Source organism: Vulpes vulpes, chromosome 12, assembly GCF_048418805.1.
Source record: "Vulpes vulpes isolate BD-2025 chromosome 12, VulVul3, whole genome shotgun sequence".
NCBI classification, from domain to species: domain Eukaryota; kingdom Metazoa; phylum Chordata; class Mammalia; order Carnivora; family Canidae; genus Vulpes; species Vulpes vulpes.
The window spans coordinates 145,103,674-145,130,787 of record NC_132791.1 but is presented as its reverse complement, the minus strand read 5'-3'; the positions used below and the strand labels follow the sequence as shown (position 1 = coordinate 145,130,787).

General features: G+C 38.0%; 1 protein-coding gene across 4 annotated transcripts; it reads left to right on the top strand.

The window, feature by feature from the left end:
- The first annotated feature begins 103 nt into the window (after positions 1 to 103).
- Positions 104 to 26,465, top strand: DYNLT5 (dynein light chain Tctex-type family member 5). 4 transcript variants are annotated; one of them, XM_072730619.1, is made up of 5 exons: positions 104 to 447; positions 2,472 to 2,593; positions 13,336 to 13,427; positions 19,721 to 19,845; positions 20,685 to 26,465. In XM_072730619.1, the coding sequence occupies exons 2-5, from the start codon at positions 2,478 to 2,480 to the stop codon at positions 20,886 to 20,888; spliced, it is 537 nt and encodes a 178-aa protein (XP_072586720.1). In that variant the 5' UTR covers positions 104 to 447; positions 2,472 to 2,477; the 3' UTR covers positions 20,889 to 26,465. The 4 variants fall into 4 exon arrangements, with proteins under 4 accessions (XP_072586720.1, XP_072586719.1, XP_072586718.1 ...); XM_072730618.1 differs by having other exon boundaries at positions 162 to 447; positions 2,436 to 2,593; XM_072730617.1 differs by having other exon boundaries at positions 164 to 447; positions 2,462 to 2,593.
- Positions 26,466 to 27,114: the final 649 nt, after the last annotated feature.

Genomic DNA, 27,114 nt, shown 5'->3' with positions numbered 1-27,114 from the left:
CCCCACTACTTCCCACAACTGGCCCCCCCGCCCCGGCACTTAGGGGAAAACCTGGACGAGGGTTCAGGCTGCTGCACCCTGAGTCCCAGATGACCTCCTGGCCGCAGGATAAACCAGCCCCCCACCCCACCCCCCGCCCCCGGGCACCGGCGGGCTCGGGACGGCGGCCTCCGGGCAGGGACAGCGAGACCCTCACGACCCTCGGGCAGCTCCGAGCACCGCGCGGCCCCGGCGGAGGCCCGGGGGGGGGGGGGGGCAGCGCTCGGGGAGGTCGCCCTGGAGACCGGGCGCACGGCCCCGCGGAGGGCGCGGCGGCCGCGGGCGGAGGAGACGCGGGAGGGGGCCTCGCCAGCGCCGCGGGCTCCTGCAGCGGGCGAGCCGCGGCCCCGAGACCCCCGAGACCCCCGAGGCCCCCGAGGCCCCGCCGCCCGCCCCGCGCAGCTGCAGGTAAGTGCGCGCTCCCCGCGGCGCCGCGGGCTGGGAGACACAGCGGGTTCGAGGGGGGACGGCCCTGGGGTAAGGAATGGCGCGTCTACTGGGCCTCGACCTCTCCCAACCCCGCTCCAACCCCCCCCCCCCCCCGCAACAAATAAGAAACAGTGGCCCCAAATTTGGGAACTGCAAGTGAATCCTGTCCTTTGGTGCCCGGCCCGCTCACTGCACCCCCAGCCAGCCCCGCCCCACCGCACACCCCCAAGCCCCCACACCCCCTCCCCACACGCCACCCCCATCACCCCACCACCGACTTCCTGCGTGTCTGAGCTTTAGGGTGAGGGCCTGTGCAGAGCTGGCCAGCCGGTGTGCTGGGGGAGCAGCAGTGTCCCTGAGGCCCGACTGCCCTGGCGGCCACACCCCCGGGACCCCTAGGTTCCAGCTCTGGCCTGTGGGAACCCGGGAGCAGACTGAGGTCTACCTAGGTTCCTTTGGATCAGAACCTGGATGACCCACTTAATCAGGCACAGTGTGCCTGCTACACACAGACACACTCACATAGACACTCACACTCGTTGTACATACACATACACACACGCATTCACAGATACACAGACACTCACATTCATAGACTCTAATATACTCCAAGCACACACACCGAAGTGCACACATACATTCAGTACACAGACCCATGGCACACAAAGGCTCATGCACAGACACACACACACACACACACACAGGCACACACCCATTTAGGTGCACAGATAATCATTCATATACACACAGGTGCCCACACAGGTTCCCCGGGCACACACATCCATGCACACAGACGCTCAAACATGCAGCCCCACACACTCATGGGGACACACTTGTGCCTACCCAGGCATTCACCCACAGACACACAAACACACACACACAGAGAGCCACAATCACACACAGGCACAGAATCACACACACACCCTCAGTGCCTCCGTTCCAACACACGGTACCTCTGCCATTCCATGTGCCCTCCATGTGCCCTTTGCTCTTCTCTACCTGACACTTATCACACAGAGGTTTTATTTTTATTTTTTTAAGATTTTTAATTTATTTATTCATGAGATACACACAGAGAGGGAGAGAGAGGGAGAGACACAGGCAGAGGGAGAAGCAGGCTCCATGCAGGGAGCCTGAGGTGGGACTAGATCCCTGGTCTCCAGGATCAGGCCCTGGGCTGAAGGGGGCGCTAAACTGCTGAGCCACCCAGGGATCCCCACACTTTAGATCGTGTCCTTGTGTGCCCTGCCAACTCCACTCCCGCTCCTTGAAGGCAGGGACTCTGTCTTAGTTCTGTGTTACTGTCTAGCACAGTGTTTCCTTGTTAGGGCTCTCAGATTTACAGATTATAAAATAATTTAAATGAATGTCTAAATTTGTATATAGGCAATAGGGCAGTAGACCTACAGTCTAGATTCTGGGAAGTCCGTTCCTACTACCACCTTTTTGACAAACGTTGGCTAGAAGGAAGTGGTCTTTCTAATAAAATACGTTGTTACAGGTTAAATTTTGTGTGCTTTCTACAAAGAAAATCACTGTTGCTTGAAAAAACTACCCTTTGGGGAAGACGATTTTAATTTTTAAAATAAAGCATCAACAACAAATATTAATTAGCAAACTTTTATCAAGATTAATTTGGAGGGAAGGGCAATAGAAAATACTGCTTTCGGGTGTGAAGTAACATCTTTCTTCTACACAAAGCTTTTTTCAGTGACTAAACCTCTTCTGCTATTAAGCATTTTTGCTGCAGCTTAATATCTGATTATGTGAATTATACTATACTAATATACTATTGCACAGACAAAAGTTATCAGCTTTCGTGTTTCCAATTATACTGTCCAGAATGACAACATACACTAAAAATCACTATTAAGGAAACTGCACTTTCCCATTCAAAAATGATAGAAGAATTATGTTTTTTAATCTAGAATGAGTCTTGGTGTTAACGTTAACTAAAATGCTTTCAGATCTTTTGTCTGCTGTTTTACAAAAGTTTTCCATAGGTGAGGATGATGTCAGACATTGCTAAAGACAGGATGGCTCATTCAGTAAGGAAAAGGAGGAGTGTGTCTTCTCTGAGTGGTCGTGAATTCCGGCAGAAGGAACTTCATGGTTATACCAAAAAGTGAGTAACTGAATATCTAATAACCTAAATTCAGCTATTGAATGAACCAGTGCATAGTGTTCCTTTGGAATATAAAAAGGGAGAAAATGGGCAAGTGGAATATTTTGAGTCATCTTTTGGGGCTATATTTTAAAAATGAAAAAAAAAAAAGGAGAGTGAGAAAATCTAAGTGGTATATTGATTCCAGCAACATTTTTTACTATTTCAAATAGCATCCCCCAAAAATCATCTACCCCAAAGAAATGCCATGGGGAGTGCAGACTACCTACTTCTTTTGTGTCTCCTTAGTATCATATAAATGCTTCTCCTCAGGATCATATAAATACATAGATTTTGTTTCATAATCTGATCATTTGTGGATTATAAATACAATCTCTCTCTTTTACAGATAGAAAATGTAAAGGAGTAGCAATCCCAGCTAATGTCAGAAGTAAAACTGGGAGAAAAATTAACCTCTGCAACTTTTACTTCTGACCCTAAGCCATTTTGGCTACTATTTCCAGTATTTAAAGGTAAAGTTCAAAACAAACAAACAAAAAAAAGATAAAGTTCCTTTTTAAATTATTCAATAATAATTATTAGCTTAAATTCAACTTTTTCCAAGAAAATATTTATAACAATAGTCTGACATAAATCATGTTCCTGTGGTTATATAAAAAAAAAAACCTGCTCTCATCTGAAGACTAAACTGTCATTCTTATTTGCCTCATTTTCATTTTACATCTTCCCTTCTAAAGCATGAGAAAGTCATATAGAATCAGAACACCACAGCTAAATTTGAATAATTAGCTTTCTTTTTTAATTGTTGAAATATAATAAATACAAATTAAAAGTAACAAAAATACAGAAATTGTATCGCCAACACATGAGGATAGATTTTTCACTAACAGATACATTTAAGTGATAATTTCATTGATGTATTTCACAGTTAGAAATTCGGACTATCAAAACATTCAGAATGGATCATCTACCTGAATTTTTTTTTCTTAGAAAGCAAACGACCGGCTTCCAAGTACCCTTCAGTACAGAGGCCATTTAGGAGGCTCTCTCCTCAAGCTAGCTCCTACTTACTTTCAAGGTCTTTAGCACTGTCTGGGACTGGACTGTGCAAATGGTTCTCCTTCATGAAATGAGCTAGCAGAATAATTCTGAAAGCTCAGTGGTTATCAATCAGTGGCATTGTTTTGAAATTTCAGAGTTTTATGGGAAAGCATATACCTTTCTCTTGAAAAGTATTTAAAATATTTTTTTAGTAGATCAGTTTCTTTCTTTTTTTTTTTTTTTAGTAGATCAGTGTCACTTTTATAAAACCTATCCTGAAATTTACTGAGGACCAAATACATTCTGTCATTTAATATCCCCGGCATTAATCCTACTAGGAAGACCACATCCTCACCATTTTACCATGAAATAACTGAGGCTTAGAGGTCAAGGAATAATTTAGTGACTAGGATGGTCCTAAATCATGAGTAAAGCATATAGGGCCCAGGGATATCTGCCTACTTCTCCAGCGCTGTGTTCTCCATTAGCCTACTTCCATCCTACTCTCTGGCCATACTCCGCTTGCAGATTTATAATCCTCAGTGCTTTGCCTTGTCTCCAGCCAAGCTGCCATGTTTCTTTCCCATGGGGTACCCTTTTCTGGAATGTTCTTCTTATACTTTGGCTTCCTTCTCCTCCTTCTCCTCCTCCAGGATTAGGTCCAGCTCCACCTTTCTAGGAAGCTCTCTCTAAACTACTCAACTACAACCACTTCCACTTCTGGGCAAGGTTAGATGTTCTTTTCTGTTCCTGCTGCTCTTCTCTTCTACATACTACTATACTAGGTTGTTTTCTTATCTGTCTTTTCTTGTTAGATTGTGAACTTATTTGCCTTTACAGCAGTAAACACACTGATAAGGAAGGCAAAGAAGACTAGGAGATAGACATACTTGGAAAGTCACTTCTGGGGCTTCTCATCGATGAGATGAGCACTTCTCATTGGCATAGATTTAGCCCTCCAGTCTTGGTTTCTATGTCTACATTGCTTTACAGTAGTAACTAATTCTTAAGATTGATCCCTGGGCATAATGGATATCTAAAATGACATCTGAATTATGAATGGAAGATTGAATTTATAGTCGGTATAATTACTATTAACTGTTTTTAAGGCTGGATCTTTTTTATTTAAATTATGTTTTCATTATAATATAATTTTTATGTTTTATGTTTAAAAGATGAAATGTCTTAAGCTGGATCTTACTCTCCCAGGATCATAACTGTTAGCATGTCAGCATATTTCTTTTCATACCTTTCTAGTTGTCATCATACTTAGTCTACAAGTTTGAATTTTATTTGCTTTTTCACTTAAATAATTGATAAAAATAAGGCTGAAAGTAGCTCATATTTATTGAGCCCTCACCATGACCTTATTTAAGTCTCACAGAAGCTCTGTAGTAGTGGGTGACAAACTATGGATCAAGGGCCAGGTCCAAACTACCCCCTATTTTTGTATGGTCCCCTAGCTAAGTATGGTTTTTACATGGTTGAAAAAAATTTAATAATACTTTTGTCATGTGAGTATTAATAAAAATGCAAATCTCAGTATCCGTCAATTAACTTTTATTGGAACACAGCCACACCTATTCATGTGTGTATTGTCTCTGGCTGCTTCACTATAGAGTAGAAGGGTTGCAATAGAAACCATAGGACCCACTAAGCCAAAATATTTGCTCTAGCATTTTACAGAAATGTTGGCTGATCCTGCTCTCTAAAATAGATGCTGTTGTCGTCCCCATTTTACAAATGAAGAAACAGAAGCCTAGAAAGGTTGATGTTCCAAAGCCACAGAATTAGCAAGTGGCAAAATGGGCTTTTGTGTATAGACAGGTATTCTCATTCTTTGAAAATTGGCTATCTATGTGTAACCTATGTTAATGAAGCTCTTCTATTCATTCACCTGAACCTTTTGTTTCCCATCTGTGAGTAAGAGCAGGTATTGACAGTGACATCTTTCTTTTGGAAGCTCAGCCTTTGGCAGCCTTCAAACAGTATTTGAACAGATGTGCTTCTCTCATGTTCTTAAAATGGAAACAGAAGCCTGAGGTTAAGTTACTTTCCCAGGATAATGTGACATGCTAGCCAGGTTTATTTTCTCTGTAAGTAGAAAATAACAGTAATTCAACTAGTAGGTCAAGCCTAAGGTTGGAGAATAAAGAGTCTCTCTTTTGTCTCAAACCAAAATTACAGCAATGTTGTATAACAAGAACTTAGAGTACGGATCCCACAGCTCTCTATTTAAACCACACTGGTGGTATCTAACACACTCATTAGGCCATACTATATTCTTTCACTTACTCATTTATTCAAGGTTTACTGAACTACTTTGTGCCAATTGTTGTGTCACATGTTAGGCATGTAAAGGTAACTAACTGTAGAGTTTTACTCTGTAGAAGGTCATTTTTCAAGTAAACTGAAAGCCACCTGGTAATTTTTTTTTTCTGCAAAAAGGAAAATCCTGAATTCATGACTTCATTTGAGATAAATATTTATTGACCAATGAGTATATTCCAGGCATTATGCTGGGGGGTGAACCGCAAAATGATGTTTCCTGATCTGTTTCCTGATTTTGATAAGTTCCTTTGCCATCTAAATAAAAGTAAAGCCCCTGAAAGACCTAGATGAGATACAGCTTCCCCCCTTCAAAGAGAGAGAAACTTGAGAAAACTGAAATTACCATCGTCTGAAATTAAACCACAGTAAAAACTCATATTATGTTGTATTTGATAGGTTATGAGACTGTTTCACATACAATACCCATATGATTCTCATAAAAATCCTGTGGGTTAAGTAGAGAAGATACTTTTATGATCTTCAGTTATCTCATTTATTATCTTATTTCTCTCGGGAACAGAGTTAAAAATTTTCCTCATTTCATAGCACAGTGTCATCACCAATGTGGGTGAGGCCCCTGGTGTCCACCTGATTGTTCCTTTTCTTCCCCTTCCACACTTCACTCCCAACTCTCAAAAGGCACCCACTCTCATATACACAGCATTACACTTGCTACAAGAATACACATATTTAAGTACTGTAATTTTCTGTGTATTATGCTGTTTTGACATTTAAAAAAAACTTTCTGGCTGGGGAGAGATGCCCCTCCCAGGTCTAGCCAATTCTTGAAGCTAGCCAATGTCTCATCAGGAAACATGCCTTAGATATACATGCAAACTATCCAACTCAGAGCCAGCTTCCCTCTATGTGCCCCCCAACACACCAGCATGCAATATTCCTCTGCCTTAACTGGCCCAGAGCCAAGTACCAGGCCCACTGAAATTACTCAGACTAGCTAGTCTTGAATGGCTTCTCGTGCCCAGTTGTGCCTTTTCCTCAGAAACCCCAATAAAGGCTCTAGCCTTATCTCTCCCTGGCTGCTGTCCTCTGTGTCATAACACTCTGGTGTCTTTCCACGTAGCCTTGCATGGCATGGCATGTATCTTATCTCTAGGATCTGTGAGTACAGTCAGCTGTGTTTTCCTGGGCTCCTCCTCTGTGTCCTTTTTTTAAATTCTTTTTTTATTTTTTATTTTATTTTATTTTTTCTCCTCTGTGTCCTTTTGTGCCACAACTGACTGACCATCTAATAAAAGAATACGGAACAAGTACTTACCAAGGATTTTGACTTACACAAATGGTGTTGTGCTATAAATCTCATTTTATTTTCTCAATTTCATATATCTTGTTCAGCGTTTTTATTTTTTTAATTTACTTGTGTAACTATGGATTAGCTCTTTGCTTCTTGCTGTGGCATAGTAGTTCTTAATATATATCATCACATATGTTTGTATCCATTCCCCTAGGGATGAACATCGAGATTGGCTTTCACATGCCATGTGGAACATTTTCATACATAGTCCTTCATTGGCATCTTTGTAAAAACTGTCTTGGGAATGCAATCAAGTATTAAGATATACTACAAAGTTGTAGTAAGTAAAAATGATAATAAATGCAGGAACACATAGGTGCATGAATAGAGAAACAGACCAATGGAACACATAGGAACTTCAGAAATAGACCCACGAATACATGGAAACATCATATATGAATCTTTCCATTCATCCAGGAGCTGCAACAGAATTTTCATCAGCTGCCTTTGGCTTTGACCTCACCTTCTCTTGAGTGAACATTAGTTCAGTGGCTTCAGATGCTCTGATTTTCTATCCACATACTCAAAATTATTCTATTTTATCAGTCACCTTCCATGGCTTATCTTCAATCACATCAGAACTAGATTTTTACAGGTTGTAGGATTTATCCTTTGTCTTTCAGAATCATTCATGCTCTTGAAAAATATATCCTAGAAGAACACATGCCATGTCATTTTTCTCTCTTTCATTTATGAGGATGTATGTTGACCTTTCTTTCTATTATAACCTTTCTCTTACTGGTACAATGGGGCCAATGATGTGAATAAAATATCTCAAAGCTACATAAAAATCCAGAAAAAATACTATAAACTAGATGGCCACAAAACTAAATTACCTTACTAGGCAACTGCCACCTTCTGCTGACAGGGGAAAAGTTAGTATGGTTTTGCTCTTAAACATAACATTCATAAAAATATCCTTTGGATGTTTTGAGGCAGAAAGTTCTCAAATAAGTGAGCCTTTATGCGTATTTCATGTTGTTTTCAATACCTTGTTTCTTGAGCAAAGGAATCTAATTTTTCTTCATATCACCAGCTTGCCCATTGTGAGCAATAATTATTTGTTGAAAGAATGAGGGAAAAACAAAAGAACAAAAGTCCAAACCTATACACCCTGATCTATACAATCTTTTTACACTGTGTGCCTTGAAATATCTCCACTGGGAGGCAGCATATAACTTTAGTAGATTTAGGAGTGAAAACTGCTTAAATGATACCATTCAAAATATGGTAGTTCCAGGTATTTCATGGTTATAAATAGAAGAAAGAGATGATATTTTGACTTTCTTAATCTACTAAATTAATGGTTCAAAGGCAGTTATGCATTCAAATATTATTTCTTACTGCAGCTTCAAAACATCTCAGTAATAATGTCTGTGAAAATGACTGAAAATAAATTCTCAATAATAACTACATGGTATTGAGGCTGGTGAGACTTAATTGAAATTACGACTGTCTCTAACAGTCATAAAAATAAGACAATCCTTTGTTTATTCTGTGTAATTAAAGGGATGACCAGCAAGTACCTTTGTAAGAGGTTTTCAGGAGAACTGAATATCATGGAAGAGTAAACGTATTCCAACTCCATCGCTAATTTTCTTTTTCCTCTTTCCTGCATGATCAGAGCACAGACTGTTGGGTTGGCATGGATGCTTCCAATGTCAATCAGGTACAATATAGAAGGGTTCCTTTTGTTTTTGTGGACCACTGTCGTTCAGCTATTTCTGCATCCAGGTTAATGCCATGTGTGTCCTCCACAGCAGTACACATGATTGCAAGTATTACTGAAACTTGCATTGGGTGACAAATAGTTACTCTTCTCCCAGGATAGCATTGGTTGATTTGTTCCTTGTTTTCATCAATAATTTCTGCCAGACCTTCGGCTTTCCTGTGTTCACTTTTCATCTCCATTCCTTCCTAAAACTTGACAACTCTCTTGGATACATTTTGCTAATTGAATCTTTTTCCTTTCTAGCTTCCGATAACTGATGAAACACATAGACAAAATACAAAGAGCATTTTTCACCTTTAAGAAATAAGATCAATAAAATCAGTAAATAAGAAATAAGATCAACTACAACATTCCCTTTGTGATGAGATCGTGTATCTCTCTAGAAGGATTATTATAAACTGGAAAATCTGGTCATAATTCTACTGAAATGTAGCCACTTGTAATGTTGTGACATATACCTAATAAATGTTTTCTGCTGTGTACAGCACTGATAACTAAAATTATAAAATTGCTTTTTTTATCCAAAAATGTTTCAAAAGGCTTGAGTAAAGCTATTTATCAATAGAAAATATGTTCTACTTATTTTCCAAAAGTATTCTGAACTGCCGTTGGTCATTCCCCATTTTCAAATATAGAATTTCTCCTATTTCTAAAAATTTACAAACCCATATTCTGGTTTAATGTTAGCTACCCAGATTGCAAGCATTTTTAATATTTTATCTCTTCCTTCCATGTTTTTTTCAAGGAAAAAAATATTTTATTTTTTCTGTTCAGCCCAGTCTTTTCTCTCTTCCTTTTTCCAAACTTTCTCCTTTAATGTGGGAGCAAATAAATCTTAGTTTCAAAAAAATACCATAAACAGAATCTTTTTTAAACTAACAAGTAAAAATTTTCTGTAATTTTTCACAAAGTTATAGTTTTAGTAGATACATGGTACAGAAGGCAATAGGCAAACCGAATATTTTCCTTCTGCATGAGAAAGGAGGCCAGGTTACAGCAAAATATCTGAAATATCACTCTCCAAAGCCCTATCTTCTCCCCAAAACTAACTCCACGTTTTGTTCTCCAGTACTTGCAACATCCCACTTCCAAGTAGCAAACTCTGTATCCGTTAGAATTTGTATCAGTATTATATAATGCTTCTTATAATAATATTTTTTAAGTAGTGACTTAAACAAAATAGAAATGTATTTTTCTCTTATGTAGAAGAAGTTTGGAGGGAAGCAATTCAGAGACCTAGCCTTCTTCTCTCTTCCTGATGTATAATGTATAAGGTCATCTCAAAACCCAAGATAGCTGCTGAACCTTTGCCATCATATCCACATTCCAGTCCTCAAGGATATAAACAGGATCCTTTTGATTAATTCATTCTTTTGAGGAAACTCTCTCGGTATCTCAACCAAAATTTCCACTTAACGTCTCATTGGCTTACAAGCCACATGGCCACAATAGCACCAAAGAAATCCAAGAATTTGTCTTTAGTGTAGAGAGAAATATCCCCACAAATTTAGAGTTCTGTTACCAAGGAAGATGGAGAGAATGACAGGTACTTCCTGCCATGATGTTTATTACAGCTTTCTCCACAACAGTAGCATTTTGGAAACAGCCTAGAATGACCAGGAGAACAAGTCTGTAAATAAAACATAATATGTTAATATATTAAATACTGTCTTGATATTTAAAATATTAATGTAGATTACTATTTAACAACATAGGAAGTCATCCATGATACTTTCTTGAGTAAAGAAAAAAAAGAGCCACAATCTATCTTACGCTCCCATGTGCAAAATCCTGTCTAAAAAGATTTTTAGATTTTTGTAATGTTACCAGTGGTTAGGTAACCACTGGGGTTAGTAATTTTTTTGTGTAGTTTTACTTTAGTCTTTATACTTTTTTATGTTTCAAACTTTTTACAATGAACATGTACTGTTTACACGATTACTGTGGAAAAGAAAAAGCACTGAATGAAATTGCCTTCAGTAAGTTTTTATTTTTTTAAAGATCTTATTTATTTACTCATGATAGACAGAGAGAGAGAGAGAGAGAGGCAGAGACACAGGCAGAGGGAGAAGCAGGCTCCATGTAGGGAGCCCGACGTGGGACTTGATCCCGGGTCTCCAGGATCAGGCCCTGGACTGAAGGTGGGGACTAAACCGCTGAGCCACCCAGGCTGCCCTTAAAAATTAGTTTGCAGCACCTTCTGTTTGCAAACCTATCTTTAACCAGTGGGTTTTTAAAACTGCCCTTATCACACTTTCCAGTTTCATACTGATAAACAGTACTGCACTGATGATCAATTTCTCAGTAACATGGAACAAAGCAATAGTGAGGACTATTTGTAAAAAAGCCTCATTTGCTTTTTTGTCTGAGACCTCCAACTTATGCTATGTTGAGTTTTGTACAAATACTACTTCTCTGAGTTTTTAATATGGTGTTCAGTAAGAAAGAAATTGGGTTTTTATTAACACTTGCTGTGAGTTTCAAATGCAGTCATTAATTATTTCAAATAGTCATCATCCCTGTTTTTGTTCTGTCAGAAATGACTGTATGTGAGACTTTGTTACTGGAAAGTAAATAGGATATTTGAAATCCAAGTGTGCCTTTCCTACACGTACGGCATTAAGCCCTTTGCTTCGTTCCTTTTTATCTCTGAAATGGGTAGAATAATAACTTGTGTACTTAAGAGAGTCTTGTGAAGGTAAAATGAGATATTTGATGAAAAGCGTTTTTGCAAAGTGAAAAGTAGCCCATATAAAATCAGGAAAGATTGGTTTATCTTCAAATCAGGGGGCTTTTGCAACATGGAGTTTTCTGAGCAGAAGCAATCATCTTCTGTGGGTGCTGCCCACAACACCTGCAGCCAATGTAGCCCAACAGGTTGGTTGCTACTTCAAAGGGCAGCAGAAAACTGAGAAAAGCAGGTGTTACAAGAATGCAAACTAAATCACTAATCCAGAAATCTATCGTGAAAATGCAGCCATAATTACTTGCATCAATTTCTTGGGATGGGTGGGTAAACCTTAATTTATTATACAAGTTGTATTAAGGATTTTTTTTAAAAAAAAAAAAAAAAAGGATTTTTAAAACAGATTATCTGTGATTTTCTTAAAATATCATTTGCAAAAAGTTTACTAATCCCAAACAGCTGAAAACTAAGTATTTTAATCTTGCAGAGAAAAAAAAATGCCAAAGATTAAGAACATATCTGTCATTTAATGAAAGCAAAAACATAGCCTGCTTAGAAAAGTGGTCACTCAGAAACACGCATAACCACACACACACACACACACACACACACACAAACACACACACTATTGTAGTATCTCCTTTGAAATGACATCTGTCTTAACTTCCATTTTCACAGGTGGGGTTAGAGCTGAGACTCATTAGTGACAGTTGAATTTCCTCTGAACTAAGCTGAATTAAGTGGTGCTGGAGGTACACTGGGGGTTCCTCCTTGTTTGGGTCTCTGGTTCAGCACCTGGATAAGCTTATATTGCCTTGGTAACCAAGCCAAAACCCTTTCTTAGTATTGAAAAGGGTGATGGATACGAGTGATTTATGATAATTTGGGTGAATTGTGGTTTCTCTCACCATGTAGTTGAGTTTCTTGTTTTTCTTTTTTCTGTTAAGGGGATTTTGTGTGGTATGTATAAGAGTGAACTTTTATAAAGCATAATATGCCATATATATATACATATACATATATGTATGTGTATATATATATATATATTTCCCAACATGTTAAGCTTCCTCCTATATTCCCTAGTCCCTTTTGTTGGTTTTGAGGAGAGAACCTTTGCATTGTGGTAGACATGCCATTGGCAATGGCCTTTGAAGCATGTATTCTGTTACCACAAAGACAGACCAGCCCATGGACACTTTCTGAATCATCAGATGCCTTGGACTTCCTGGGCTTCAACCACTATATTGAGACCTACTCCATGTAATTTCTCTAGGCCCTGATGGTTCCATTGTTCTCTCTTTTTTTTTTTTTTTAAAGATTTTTATCTATTTATTCATGAGAGATAGAGAGAGGCAGAGACAGAGGCAGAGGGAGAAGCAGGCAAGGAGTCCAATACAAGACTCAATCCCAGACCCCGGGATCATGCCTAGAGCCGAAGGCAGACACTCAACTGCTGAGCCACCCAGGTATCCTGATGGTTGCATCTCTAAAATGTTTTAGACTTAGGACACTGGCCTATTTACCTGAAATTTGCTTGAAATATTAGAGAAACTTTGCCTTTGTAACATTTTTGCTGAAAGCAGCAATATTTTGTTATTTTTATTATAACTATTGAAATTTGTTTTCTTCCTTCCTTTTAGCTCCACCAGTACTGTCTCTTATACGGATGAACCTAGCCAGCGGGATGATGCCTCTTGCCTTACAGTTCAGATGGAAAACACCTATCAGTTGGGTGTGTTATTTTATCACTCATTTCTATTTTAAACTTTTTTTTAAAGGTTTTATTTATTTATTTAGAGTGTGGGGGAGGGGCAGAGGAAGCGGGAGAGAGGATCTCAAGCAGACTCCAAACTGAGCACATGAAGCTCACCGTGGGGCTCAGTCTCATGACCTGAGCATGATCATTAGTTGGCCACTCAACCAACTGAGCCACCCAGATAGCCCCTTATTTTAAACTTCTGATCTCATTATTAACTTAAAATAATATCTGATAACATGGCATTATCTTCAATATTAGCACAATATAATAGATCTTAATTAAGTGATTTGATGTGGTTTTAATTTCTTCCTCTGCAAGATGGGACCAAATTGCTTACTTTTCTTTATCAGCATTTCCTAAATATCAAGCAATTCATTGGCAGCACTGATGTGTATTGTGTATTACTGAACTAAGAAGTTTATTTCTGGATATTTCTGGGTCATCCTGTAGAGTAATTTTATCTATGTTCAATTAAATGAAGAGATATGCATTTAAGTTTTATACTGCAAACCCAACTAATGTTGTTGATAGGTGGAGAAAAAAGCCTTCAAAGCAAAAGCAAATGATTTCTGGTCCCTTGTTGACAGAGTGTTTATCCCTTTCCGCTGAGGCTTTGGGTCTTTGAAAACAAAGATCTTTGCACCTGTCCCTATGCTCCCAGATGGAGTCCACAGTGAATACCTTTTCCCATTCCTGTCTTTTCATAGAATGACTTGTTTTCTCTAAATGTGTACCTGCCCACTATTATCTGCCCACTATATATAATTATTGCTACATAGAAATCCCACAGAGACTTACCAATGACCAAAGGAAGGACTCTATGGGCCAGAGTGGTTCCATCTGTAGCCAGTAAAATTTAAGAAAATTACAACCATCAGTGCATCCCATTAGGCCTTGTAGCCAGTTTTCTACAGTAATTCCCAAGACTACATGGATTTCAAGGCTCCATAATTAGTCAGTCTACTGGTATTTTCACAGTGGCTGGGGTAGACAACTAATATTCCTGCCCTCCAGTGTAATCTTCTACTCCTTCTGGTAACCTTACCCAGTTTTCTTTGGGGAAGCCTGCTACTGCCATCATTACCACTTTTGATCCATTAATATCCTGCTAAAGCTGACACTAGTTTCAGAGATATAACAGTGATCAATTCTGGGATAGCATATGACTGTTTGATACATCAAGCTAATCAAAACGTTTGAGATTCAACTTAGAAAATGTTGTTTGAGCTGTTGAAGAAGCTTATTAGTCTCTGAAACCTGAAAGAAGTAGCGGTATAGCACCCTTTGCCATCTTGCTCCAGTATATGAAGCTTGAGACCAAGAGAGAACCAAATCCTAATGTAATTATTTGAATCCTAAATTCAGCTATCTGCTCTTAGACTTTTCATTAGACAAGGTAGGTTTGGGTCAGGTTTTCCTCCACTTAGAACTAAAAGATTTTAACCATTTAATACCTATGACATTGGGCTCTGCATGCTGAAAGGGTTTGAAACAGATTTTGACAAGATAAAGGAGTTGAAATATGAAGTCCTGTGTTTCTTCTTCATAAGCATGTACTTTCATAACTTATTTCCTTAAATAAACTAAATCATCTTATCAATTTAAGAAGTACTGAGTGTTGAACCAAGTTAGAAAAGCAATGTTAGAAATAGCTTAGTATAAAGTATTTCCCATATTTTCTTACAAAAAGTCATGTGAATTATTCCTTTATGATTAAAGTCTTTTATGCTTGACAATCCATTTCTTAAGCATTCAACTAGCCATCTTTTGATACTCAAACAAAAATGTATTTCCACTTCTACTTGTTTCTGAGATTATTTTGCATCTGAAAGGTACTCTGTAGACCTTTGGTAAAGATTTTCTCACATCTACACAATGCAGTACTTCCCAAACGACTGTGGGGGCAACCTGTCAATCAGCATTATTGTGTTTATTTTTTCCAATTCTATCCAATAATATTTGCATCATATAAAAGCATTTTAAATGTTTAGTATGTTTGTCCTCCCTGTATCTGGGTAATTATAGCCAGAATGAGATGAAACATGAGTATAATTAATAAAAAAGAACAGGGAATGGAAAAATCAAAGTATATTTCTTATAATAAAACACCATTTATATTTTCTCATTAATTAATTATTAAAACATGAGTATAGAGAAAAATACAAGATGTAAGATCCAGGATGTCTGAATTTGAGTACTAGTCTTGCCAATTCCTAAGTAAATAATGTTTGAGCAAGGTATCAGCACCCTTGACTCTCAGTTTCTTTATCTGTAAGAATGGATAATAGTCCATACATCATAGGGATTTTGTGAGAACTAAATGAAGGAATGCATTTAAATTACTTCCTCATTCATTATGGTAGTTTCTCAATGTGACTGAATCTAGGATTTCACTTTAAATCACTAAGAAAAAAAGGCCTTTTGTGACATCCAGTATAATTTCCTATGAATTACGGAATGAGTTCTCCACAGGACTTTTTCTGGAGCAATGGTTAAAGAAGTATCTGATTCTTTAAAAACACTGACAGTTAGCAGGAAGTCAGATAAGACCTATATTGGTGGCTATTTTTGCTGCCACAGTGAGACAGCCTGTCTGAGAATGTAGACAACATAACAAAAGTAGAACTGGAAATTGGAGAGAAGAAAGAGAGAGAGACATCATTTGAGCTCAGCTTCCATAGGATGATTAGGCACTGTCATCAGATGCTCTTTTTTTTTTAATTTTTTTTTAATTTATTTTTTATGATAGTCACAGAGAGAGAGAGAGAGAGGCAGAGACACAGACAGAGGGAGAAGCAGGATCCATGCACCGGGAGCCTGACGTGGGATTTGATCCCCGGTCTCCAGGATCGCACCCTGGGCCAAAGGCAGGCGCCAAACCGCTGCGCCACCCAGAGATCCCCTCATCAGATGCTCTTAAGGACAGAAACTGCCAAGCTCTCCACCCTGACCTCACTCCACCCCCTGAGGTCCTTCCTGACTGCGGAGGTCTAACTGTCTTCCTACTTATACCCTCACCCAACCTTGCTGCCTTCTCAGCAAGAACAATGCCCATCTCCTCCCTCAAAATGAGGTGGCCAACCATAACAACAACACTAATAATAATAAATACCTAATGAGTGTGTGTCTTGAGGGGCGGGGAAGTTGTGCATGGCAGCACTATTCTAAACATTTTGAATATTTTGCCTCATTTAATCCTAACAAAAAACAATATGCGATAATTCTTATTATTACCCCAATTTGAGGAAGCTGACACACAGACAAATTAAATAACCAAATATTTATTTATTGTACCTTAAATCTATTTTTGTGACAAGTCTTTTTTTTCTTTCCTTTCTTTTTCCTATTTTTCTTTTCCTCTCCTTTCTTTTTTTATCCCAACATTTCTTCAGATCTTTGCTTTTTGATTTCTAAAAATGTCTTTTCCTCCTAAAGAAAAAAAATCCACTCAAAAAGAAAAAAAAAAGAAATAGAAAAAAGTTCTGCCATTCCCATTAGTTGACTTTGATAGTAGATTAGGGATCTCATTTGGGAAGTCAAAAGCTGAACATTCATTCTTTCTCTGTCTTTGCATCTCAGCATCCCAGCATGAGCAAGGCAAGGGATGATTCTGGCTGCACAGAGGAGAAGTCACAAAACAAATGAAAAAAAAAAAAGTCCATGATGATATTTCAAAATATCTTCAAAATAGGATCTGGTAAATGAAATTTTAAAAAACATATACACAGTCAAGTGCAGAAAGGACATTGGTACAGCTAAATAGTAGGGGCTACTGGAAACAGAGACTCAAGTGCAACCAAGATTCTGTGTTTCCAGCACTAAACTGGGTGTGGGCCTCCTTCTCTCATTGTGGCCTGGCGTCCTCTCCATGGTGAGAATCATGGCCTTCTGCAGTTCCTCAGCATCACATGTCATAACTTTTATCAACATAAAGAGGTTGACTTTTTATTCCTAGTTTCGGTTTAAAATCAAAATTCTGAGAAAGGATTCTAAGTGGACTGGCTTGTGGGCAAGTGCCACTCCTGGGCCAATCTACAATAACCTGGACTTGGGCTCAAGGAGGTGATGGTAGATCCTAAAGGACCATCTGGTTAGAGATGGAAAACTCATCTTCTTAGGAGGCAAGTTGCTGTTCGCAAATGACAGAGAGGAGTACTAAACAGATAAATATTGAGGGAATTCACTATTTGCTGAAGGGAACAATGCATACAAGCTATGTGGCCAAATTAAGTTCCATGTGAGTGATGTAGGCCAAGGTATATGCAATATGCTTGCTTGGCAGGAAGGAGTGAAAACCAGAAAAATATAGTTAGAACATATGTAATCTACTTAATTTAGTTCAAGTCAATTGTATCATCTTTAAATTTCTTGAATAGAAAGGGGAAATCACCCTCAAATTTAGCCTTACGCAAATGGAAATGTAAAAGAGCCACAGAAGCTTGTAGGTACATACATTGACCCCATGAAAGAGAAGCCATCAGGACCAAGCTGGAGTTATAAACCTACAGCCCTACTATTTTTATAACTGCTTGTCTGTCCTATAGAATGTAGATTTCTTGCTAACTAAATATTGGGGTTAATCATCATACCCATCAGATCAGGTGTCTCTCCCTTACCTATCCAGATTCATTCCCCAGGCTGATTTAATTGAACAATTCTTATATAATCATCAGAATACAAATACTATTTATTGAGCCCCAGGAGGCTGACCTAACTCACCTACAGGGTGTAGCTTCTTTCAAAGGAGCCCTTTCCACGTGCTTCTTCTGGATCTAGTAAGAGTTCCCTTTTCAGGTCCATCAAGCCTGGAGTGGGAGGTAACACCCTCAATTCACTAGCCAAGGGATACTGCACCATCCTTTGGTCCTACATCCTGCTCAAAACTTCCTAAGGAGTCTCTTTATTAAATCCTCCTGGAATTGCCCTGCTTTTAGTGTGCCATGTATTTCTTTAGACTCTGATACAGTGATTAAAAATAAACACTTACAAGATACTGATGACTGTTAAAATAGAATCGGATGTAATTCTTGATCTCATTCCTTTATCCATATCAACTCAGCAAATGATTGAGTCGCTATATGCCAGGCTCTGGGTACATGTACATGCTGTACAATGACAGAATGATGATGAGGTTAATATTCCCTGGAAGTACAGGGAAGATTCCTGGGATGTTGGATAAGGAAGATCCATCTGAAACTTTATGTCCTGAACACTAAATGTGGTTAAGGATATAAGCTCTCAAGTCAGATAAAACAAGAAGTACATCCCACTGTGCCACTGTGTGATTCTGAGCAAGTCACTGAATGTATTTAAACCTCTGCTTTCCCATGTATGAAATGGAGAGAATAGTAAAATTCACCCCAAAGATTTATTGGAAGATTCTGTAAGGTAATAAATATATAATGATCACAGTACATGACATGTAGAAAAAGCTCAGTAAAAGTAGTTGTTATCTGTACTATGATCATTAACTCTAAAATGTTTACTTCTATTTGAAATTTAAAAATCATACATTAAATATTTCCTATGCTTTTAGCATTGTATATTAGACTCTGAGATAGATAAAATATGACCTAGCTTACCATTTCACTAGGGAGAAAAGCAGAAATGCTTTGACTATGATCTGGGAGATTGGGAACAATGGGGACCCAGGGTACTGGGAGTAACAAAAAGAAAGGAATGATTTTTTTTTAACCTGAAGAGAGGAGAAAGGCTTCCTGGAGAAGAAGATATTAGAGCTGGCCGTGAAACATGAGTGGATATTTCTCAGATGGACACGAACATCCCTTAAAAGACAACTCTCTATGTAGATGGAGCAGCATCTACATGGAGAGCTATGGTAGGCGGCGAAAGGGCTAGAGGTACTGAACCTTAGACTTTGCTAAGGGAAATATCATGGCCAGATCTGGGTTTTAGAGGGACCCTTCCAGTTGTAGTGTGATATACATAAGATTGAAGGGGGAGATAAAGAGCTGGGAGTCAGTTAGAAAAATGTTAACATTTTACAGTAAGTCATTAATACTTTCAATATCAAACCTCAATGGTACTGAATACACTCTTTAGGTAGCCTAGTAAATGGATGAGCATGTTGTCTTCTGGTCCTCTGCCAGAGAACCTGACTGGAAACCTAATTAGGACTATTTTTTTCCCTTAAATAGGACCACCCAGAAGATTAAATGTCTCTTCATGATTCAGTTCTCCTTTGATTAGCCTATGGGTGGGTGATGTCATTTGAAATTACTTAGAAATTTCATCTGTATTTTCAGGTCCTACCAAACATTTTCCTGTGGTCATTGTCAATCATATCCTGAAAGATGTCTTAACTAACTATCTACAAGAAGAACAATATGAACCAGAGGTCTGCAGACAGATGACTAAAACGATTTCTGAGGTATATGCATGATTTGACTGAAGTGTTCACTAAAACTAGAATATTGCTAAAAGGACAACCCCCTACTTTTTTGATGAAGGCAATTAATTTTCAGTAGTAGAAAAAATGTTAATTTATATTTTATGAAAATATTTATTAGGTCATATTCTGTGTATGTGTGTGTGTATAAAAAGCCTTTGTCTAAAACAACCATTATGTGTATCATTTTGCAGGCATTTTGTTTAAAAAATGTTTATAACTGCTCCATTTATTAAAAACTTACTGTCAAAGATATATTTTAATGATCATTTTCTCTTCTTCAAGGTAATTTCTTGGAGTGCATCAAATATAGATATTGTGGCCTTTAAATACATTTCTATTTTTATCAACTAAAGTGCTGACACTCCATTAGCTTTTCTTTACTTAATTCTCTATAACAAATTCTTTAATAAACATTCATGATTAGTCATATTACAGGAGACCAGACGTGTGATCCCTTAATTAGACATAAACAACGTGGCATAACTCTCATGCCAACATTCTTTGAAGGGAAGCCATCTTAACATAGATTTTCAAAGAATGTGATAAATCCTTTAAGTCCTGTTCTCTGGATTATACTTTTTCCATGTGTCTTAGGAAATGTAGATTTATTGCTGGTGCTATAATTTTCTCCTTAAATATCCTATCTCATGAGAACAGTGCTTAAAGGAAATCATAGTTAAGTTTCTATAATTACTGAAAATATCTACAACACATCATGTGATTTTCTTAAATCCACCATATTAATGACAAAGATAGACTCCTAAGTTTCCATGTGGCTAAGTGAGGACCTTTTTGTTGTTTTTTCTTTTCATTTCTAGGTTATTAAAACCCAGGTGAAGGACCTGATGATTCCACGGTATAAGCTAATTGTGATTGTTCACATTGGACAACTGAATAGTCAGAGCATTCTTATTGGAAGCAGATGCCTCTGGGATCCTAAAAGTGATACCTTTTCATCTTATGTTTTCAGAAATTCTTCTCTCTTTGCTCTTGCAAGTGTCTATGCAGTTTACTTTGAGTGAGTTCTTGCTTTCTTAAATCAAGAAATAGGCTGTATCTATGTACACAAAAGCTTTACTGCCCAAAAGTTTGAGAAGGAAACAACAGGGGATCCCTGGGTGGTTTAGCGGTTTGGTGCCTGCCTTTGGCCCAGGGCGTGATCCTGGATTCCCAGGGTCAAGTCCCGTGTCGGGCTCCCACCATGGAGCCTGCTTCTCCCTCTGCCTGTGTCTCTGCCTCTCTCTCTATGTCTATCATGAATAAACAGATCTTTAAAAAAGAGAGAGAGAGAGAGAAGAAAACAACATTAATATTTCAAACAACTGGAATTTTTGAACTTTTTAATGCTCTTCAAAGAACTGAGGGAGGGAAAGGTGGCACAAGAAAGACTCTTGTTTATCCAAAGGAAGAACTAAGTATTGGTTCTGCTGGATTGTTTTTCAAAGACATGAGTTCTAATTTAATATTACTGTTGGTACTAATTATTTTAATTACTCTTTATATAGAGAGTGAAAATTTCCGGTGTGTGTGGGTTTTTTTTTTTAATGAAGAAAAGTTTTAAAAAAAAGTGACTATGTACCCTGGCCAATAAAGGACAGAAGAATATTCAACACGGTATACACAAATGATAAATGTTAATGTGTCTCAGTGCTGCATATAAAAGAATACTGGTTTTCATTTTGTACTTAATAAATTGAGCAGCATTCATTAACTGCAATTATTGTTACATGTACCTGACAGTTGAAACTGCTGAGGTAGAATTAATGATTTCATAACAATTATTGTAGTCCCACAGGGCTGCTAGCTAAAACTAGCAGCTCTTGTGGGTTGCCTGCACTTTACAAAATTGTGGGAGAACTGAATGTTGGCTCTCCAGTAATGGAAACTATAAAGTGAACAAAGGCTTTTAGGGCACTGCAGTAGACATTGTCGTATTAAATATACATGATGTTTAATAGTAAATGTATCTGTAACGCTTAATATCATGTATTGGAGAGAGACACTGCTTTTAAATATACACTGCCTGATGTGCCTTTAAATAGGCTTTCCTTGGCTAACAAACTTTTACACAAAATATATAGCTGGCATCTTAACAAATAAAACATGTGTATTTATTATTCTGTTCCTATGAATTGAATGCTAAAGTGACCCAGTGCAGTTTTGAATGGATGGCACTGAAATTTACAGGGCTGAAATTGCTTATTATTCTGCTGGTTAATGTAGCTTGTACCATGGATCATTTATTTTTACGGAGCTTTCAACCCTTTGTGTGCATATAAAATGATGCTGAGGTGTTGTTTCTGGCTGGTAAGTGAACTGCCCAGAGGACATTTGTTAAAGGTCAAAGACAAATTGTACACATGTGGAGAAAATTAGCAATGCTATAGTCCTAAGGAAAAAAATTATGTGTAATTCATATCAAAAAAGAATTTTGCAAATGAGAAAGCAGTCAATGCTCTATAGTTTTAAAATGTATTGATGTCTTATTTTACCCCAAAACTTATACTAAAAAAAAATTGAAAAATGTATACTTTTAAAATCCCTTGCCTTCTGTTTGTTGTGGCCCTTAAGGTAGTTTTTCAACATGAATTAGTGAATTTTCATTATGTTTTCTATTAGTGCTTTCGTGGGAATGTGTCTGTGTAATAATTCATCGCAACCAGTATTTGTCAATCTCCATAGGCCAGTTCTGAATCTGGATTAGGTCATAAGTACAGTAAGTAAATGAGCTGCATATTTTCATTACACATTTGCAAACATCACCCCTCTTGGAGCAATAGCAAGAGAAATCGTATTGCAATTTTGCACAAGTAAATCAGAATGGAGAAAATTCCTTAGTACGTGGAAAGTCCATTATAAAAATGGCTTTATTTTTTTAGTCTTAAAGTCTCATCCATGAGATAATTTCTTACCATCTGTCCTAGGCTGTGTTAGGAATCAAAACCTTAAAAAATGATGGTAGTTAAAAAGCAAAAAAAGGAAGCAGTTAAACAGCATATTGCCATGTACTGTAATTCAGACAGTCAATGATGAATTCCAGCAATTAAAGAGCAGCATAAGACCATACAGTAAAGTCTCACTAATTGCAGCTAACTTGGAAGGATGCTGGTTATCACAAAAAGCCTTATGATAGGTAATTTTGATGGATGCATTAGCTAACACCATGGAAGTAATCATAACATAAAATACAAATGTAGCAGGTCGACACATTGTATACCTTAAACTTACAGGATGTTATATCAATTATACCTCAGTTTTAAAAATAATTTTTTTTTAAAAAAAGAAATGACTCAGTAAATTTGAGGGAATTGTTTTACTTTGAGACACCCTGAACTTACCTAGTATTTTGCCTTCCCAATAGGTGTTCCTAAAGTGACCTCCTTCTTGCCAGACTTGCCATGCCAGCCCTCACCACGGACCCCTCAGTCATGCTTTTCCCTACATAAACTCCCTTCCACTTTTAGTGACTTTCTTCACTTTTCAGCATTAAACTCTGGTCTTGCCTTTTCCCTAAATCCTTCTCCGTCCATTTCTTCCCTCCTGTTATCTCTTTACTTTAATCTCTAATCAGTCAGTCTCCTGTTTGTTCTCTAGGTAATTTGTGAATGACAATTTTGTTTTCCCTACTAGACTCAAAACACCTTGAGTCTGTGGACCACATATCCTGATAGTACCTAACAATAAAATTGAACACATTTTAACTTTTCAAGCAAAATCACATGCATCGATTGCACTCTGCTATCTAACCTCCAACAACAGAGATAATAGTAACACACAGTTTAACTCTAGAGGAACTGGGATCCTATAGGGATGATAAGTACACAAGTAACCACAGTACAGGCTAGAATATGTTTTCATAAGAAAAGTCCAGAATATCTTAATGTGCTTAAGGGAATCAGAGAAGGCTTCATGAAGGAAGTAGCATTTACCTAGACTATGAAGTTGCAAAGTAGGATTTCAACAGACAGAGGAGTTCAGAGTACAGGAAGAAGTCTAGACTGTGTTCATGAAGATCAGTAGTTAGAACTAAGACTGGAAGGGTCCATGGATGGTAAACTGAATGCTTTCTTCCCCAGAAAGCATTGATGGCAAGAAAGCCACATTCAGATCATGCATAATCATTGAAGGCTTTTCATTCAGTTCATTGTGAAATAACTATTTAAGAAAATGAATCTGTCAATAAAGAATGGGAAGACCCCAGGAGAAGGGAGAGGTAATGAGAGGCTGAACTGAGTGATGGAAAGGAGAGGACAGTTGTATGGAACATTTTAGGGATAGCCTTCATGACCAGGCAGAGGGGAAGGAGGAGTTGGAGGTGACTCAGGCAATAGGACAAAGTGGCTCTGGGGATGTTTGCAGTCTCAGGTCTAAGTCCTGCTGTCCTAGTCACTAGTTAGTTAAGTGATCTTAAATAAATGACAAAACTCACTTGGGCTGAAGCTTCCTCATCTTAAAGCAGAGTAGTGATAATGCTGGTATCACAGAGTTTTAGATTGGCAGACGGTGGCAGGCTGGAGCCCAATGCTGACTCTAAGGGAGGCCCAGGAGGGGCTTGGAGGTGCAGCCTTGCTTGCTAAAAGACAAAAAAAAAAAAAAAAATACATGTTTGCTAAGCATTTAACAGATGGGAAACCCTCAATCAATAGTAGTTCCCCTGATTATAGTTGAAAGTTTGAGTCTGGACAACTAGATCAATGGTCCTGGTAGCAAAAATAAAGAAGTCAGCAAGGAATAATTTGAGGATGAAAATACTAAACTCACTTTTTCACTTGTTGAATTTAAATTAATAATGGGACGTTTAAATGGAAATAGCCCGAGGCAGCTGAAAAAGTGGGGCTGGAGCTGAGCTACATCAAGGTGAGAGATTTCGACTTGGCAGTCATCCAAATTGAAACCTAACATCTTCCTCCTGCTGTATAAAATATTCATTAGCGGCAGCAGCAGCAGCAAGTATAGTGAGTACTAATAGCAAATTACTGAAAATTCAGTTAAGTTGGGAAATGTCAGCAGGAAACCCTTCCCCAGAATCAATACAAAAAATTTCCCTCAAAACCCAAATTAAATGATGCTTTTATTTCTTTATATTTTTGCTGTTAAAAATTTCTGTATGACCATTTCTGTTGCCAGACGTCATAAGAAAGAAAAGATCCTCTCAAAAATACATTAGCATCTTGAGTGGAAGTAACAATGTTGTTGTCTGTTGTCATTGTTAATAGAACAACTTTAAAGAAAATGTAATAGGATTCCAATGGATTATGTGCTGGGAAATTAAGCGCTACTTCAACTCATTGATTTTTTTAAAACTGTTGAGAATTATCCAGCCTAGGGAGTGATTTAAAAAACAACAGTTGAGAAATGAGGACTTTTAAATCTAGCATTTTACAGAATGAACCCTTGCCTTGTTGGGACCATTACTTGACCTGTCTTTCTAGATATTATTAAAAAATGCATCAAGAAAAGTCAGTATTAGATAGTTACTGATAATTTACTATGCTTTTGTATTCTCGGAATTCTTAAGGTAGTGGCCTGCACTCACCACCTCTGCTACTCCCACCTTACCCTCCTGCAATCTGTTCACATCCCCCACCAATGATGCTTTCACAAACAGTGGAAGTGGTGGTCCAGGCCAAATCTGCCACATATTTCTTCAGTCCCATTCCACCTCAGCTCTCTTCTGAATTCATTTCTTTTGAGCAGCAATGTGATGTCGTTGTTTTTTGTTTGAAGTTTTTTTTTCTTTTTTGTTTTGTTTTAAAGATTTTATTTATTTCTTTGACAGAGCACAAGCAGAGGGAGCAGCAGAGAGAGAGAAGCGTTGGCTTGCTGAGCAGGGAGCCTGATGTGGGGCTCAATCTCAGGACCCTGGGGTCATGACCAGAGCTGAAGGCACACACTTAACTGACTGAGCCAGCCAGGCGTCCCTGTTTTGTTTTAAGCACAGATTTGAAGACAAATACTCATTTTAGCTTTCAACTTTTAGTAGCTGTGCAACTTTGGGTAAAGTAGCCAATGTCCTGAGCCTCAGTTTTTTCAAAGGTAAAAATGATTATAATGATGATCACTACTTGTTATTGATCAGTCATCAATGACCACCATTCATGTTCTTCCGCTGAAGACAGTATACATGTAAAATGTCTGGCCTATCATAGACCTTCACTCTGGGCATCCAATTTCTTCCTGCAAATCCTGTTTTCCTAAAGAATTGAGTATATGTTTTAGCAATTTCTGCTCCCACCATAATGTAATACCCTAGATTGCTTGGTTCCTTTCTGTTCAAAGTCTTAATCATCTGCCACTGCCATCTTTAAGTGTCAGATAACTTCTCAAGTCCACATTTATTATAAAATCCTATTTTTCCCCAAATTTAGCTTCTTTTTGCTAATCTCTGCCTGTTTTTATGCTTTCAGTCAGATATACTTCTACTTTCTTACTTTCGTTTAATGTTTTTACTTATTGCTACTTATTTTTTCCTTAGAGTCTATTTGAACTTATATGTTCTCATCCCTTCTTCACATGCATGAGCACATACTAGAATAGTACTTTAAGGTTTATTGAAGCTTAAATATGTTAAGTATCTGATTAAAGTTTCCTGTAATTTCTCCTCAGTTTCTTTCATCACTAGTTTAACTATGGTACACAACTCCCACCCTCCCCTACCCTCCATACAAGACAAAACTTGAAACTTGTGGTTCTCCACCCACCCACTAGGTTATTTCCCTACTTTGCAAGGATGAAACCAGTATAACCAGTATGGGAAGCATTAAGCTTCACTTTCCATCTGTAATCAAAAAAGGAAAATTGTTGTTTCCCACAGACAACAAGGAGGATGGATCATCTAACTACCAAAAGGACAGAATACACAGCCTGATTTGTGTGGGAGGTGCTGGGAAATCATTTAAAAAATTTGTATGAGAAATAGTAAGCTTGGAGAGAGTAAGGAAAAATAAATTACATGTTGTTAGTTAATTATAAAAATACATTGTATTTTTCTTTAAGAAATTTATTCTATATCAAGAACTTTACTTTGGTAGGAGAGCTAAAAAATTAAAACCACAGCTAAGTTGCTTATTTCCACCCCAGTTCATAAGCACAAGTAAGGACCTTCTAAGTACCCATTCTAGAGATCTGGGTCAATGTGACAAAAATTATACAATTAGGAAATGCCCTTAAGCATAGGCCAGCAAAGGGTAAGGGGCCAGACAGTAAATATTTTCAGCTTTGTAGACTATGTGGCCTTCAGCATAACTA

Excerpts from the sequence above, each read along its gene's own strand:
- DYNLT5 (XM_072730616.1), top strand. The coding sequence starts at position 13,031 with ATGAGAGATAGAGAGAGGCAGAGACAGAGGCAGAGGGAGAAGCAGGCA. Across the intron at positions 13,162-13,335 it reads TCAACTGCTGAGCCACCCAG|CTCCACCAGTACTGTCTCTT; the intron begins GTATCCTGATGG and ends CCTTCCTTTTAG. Across the intron at positions 19,846-20,684 it reads TGACTAAAACGATTTCTGAG|GTTATTAAAACCCAGGTGAA; the intron begins GTATATGCATGA and ends TTTCATTTCTAG.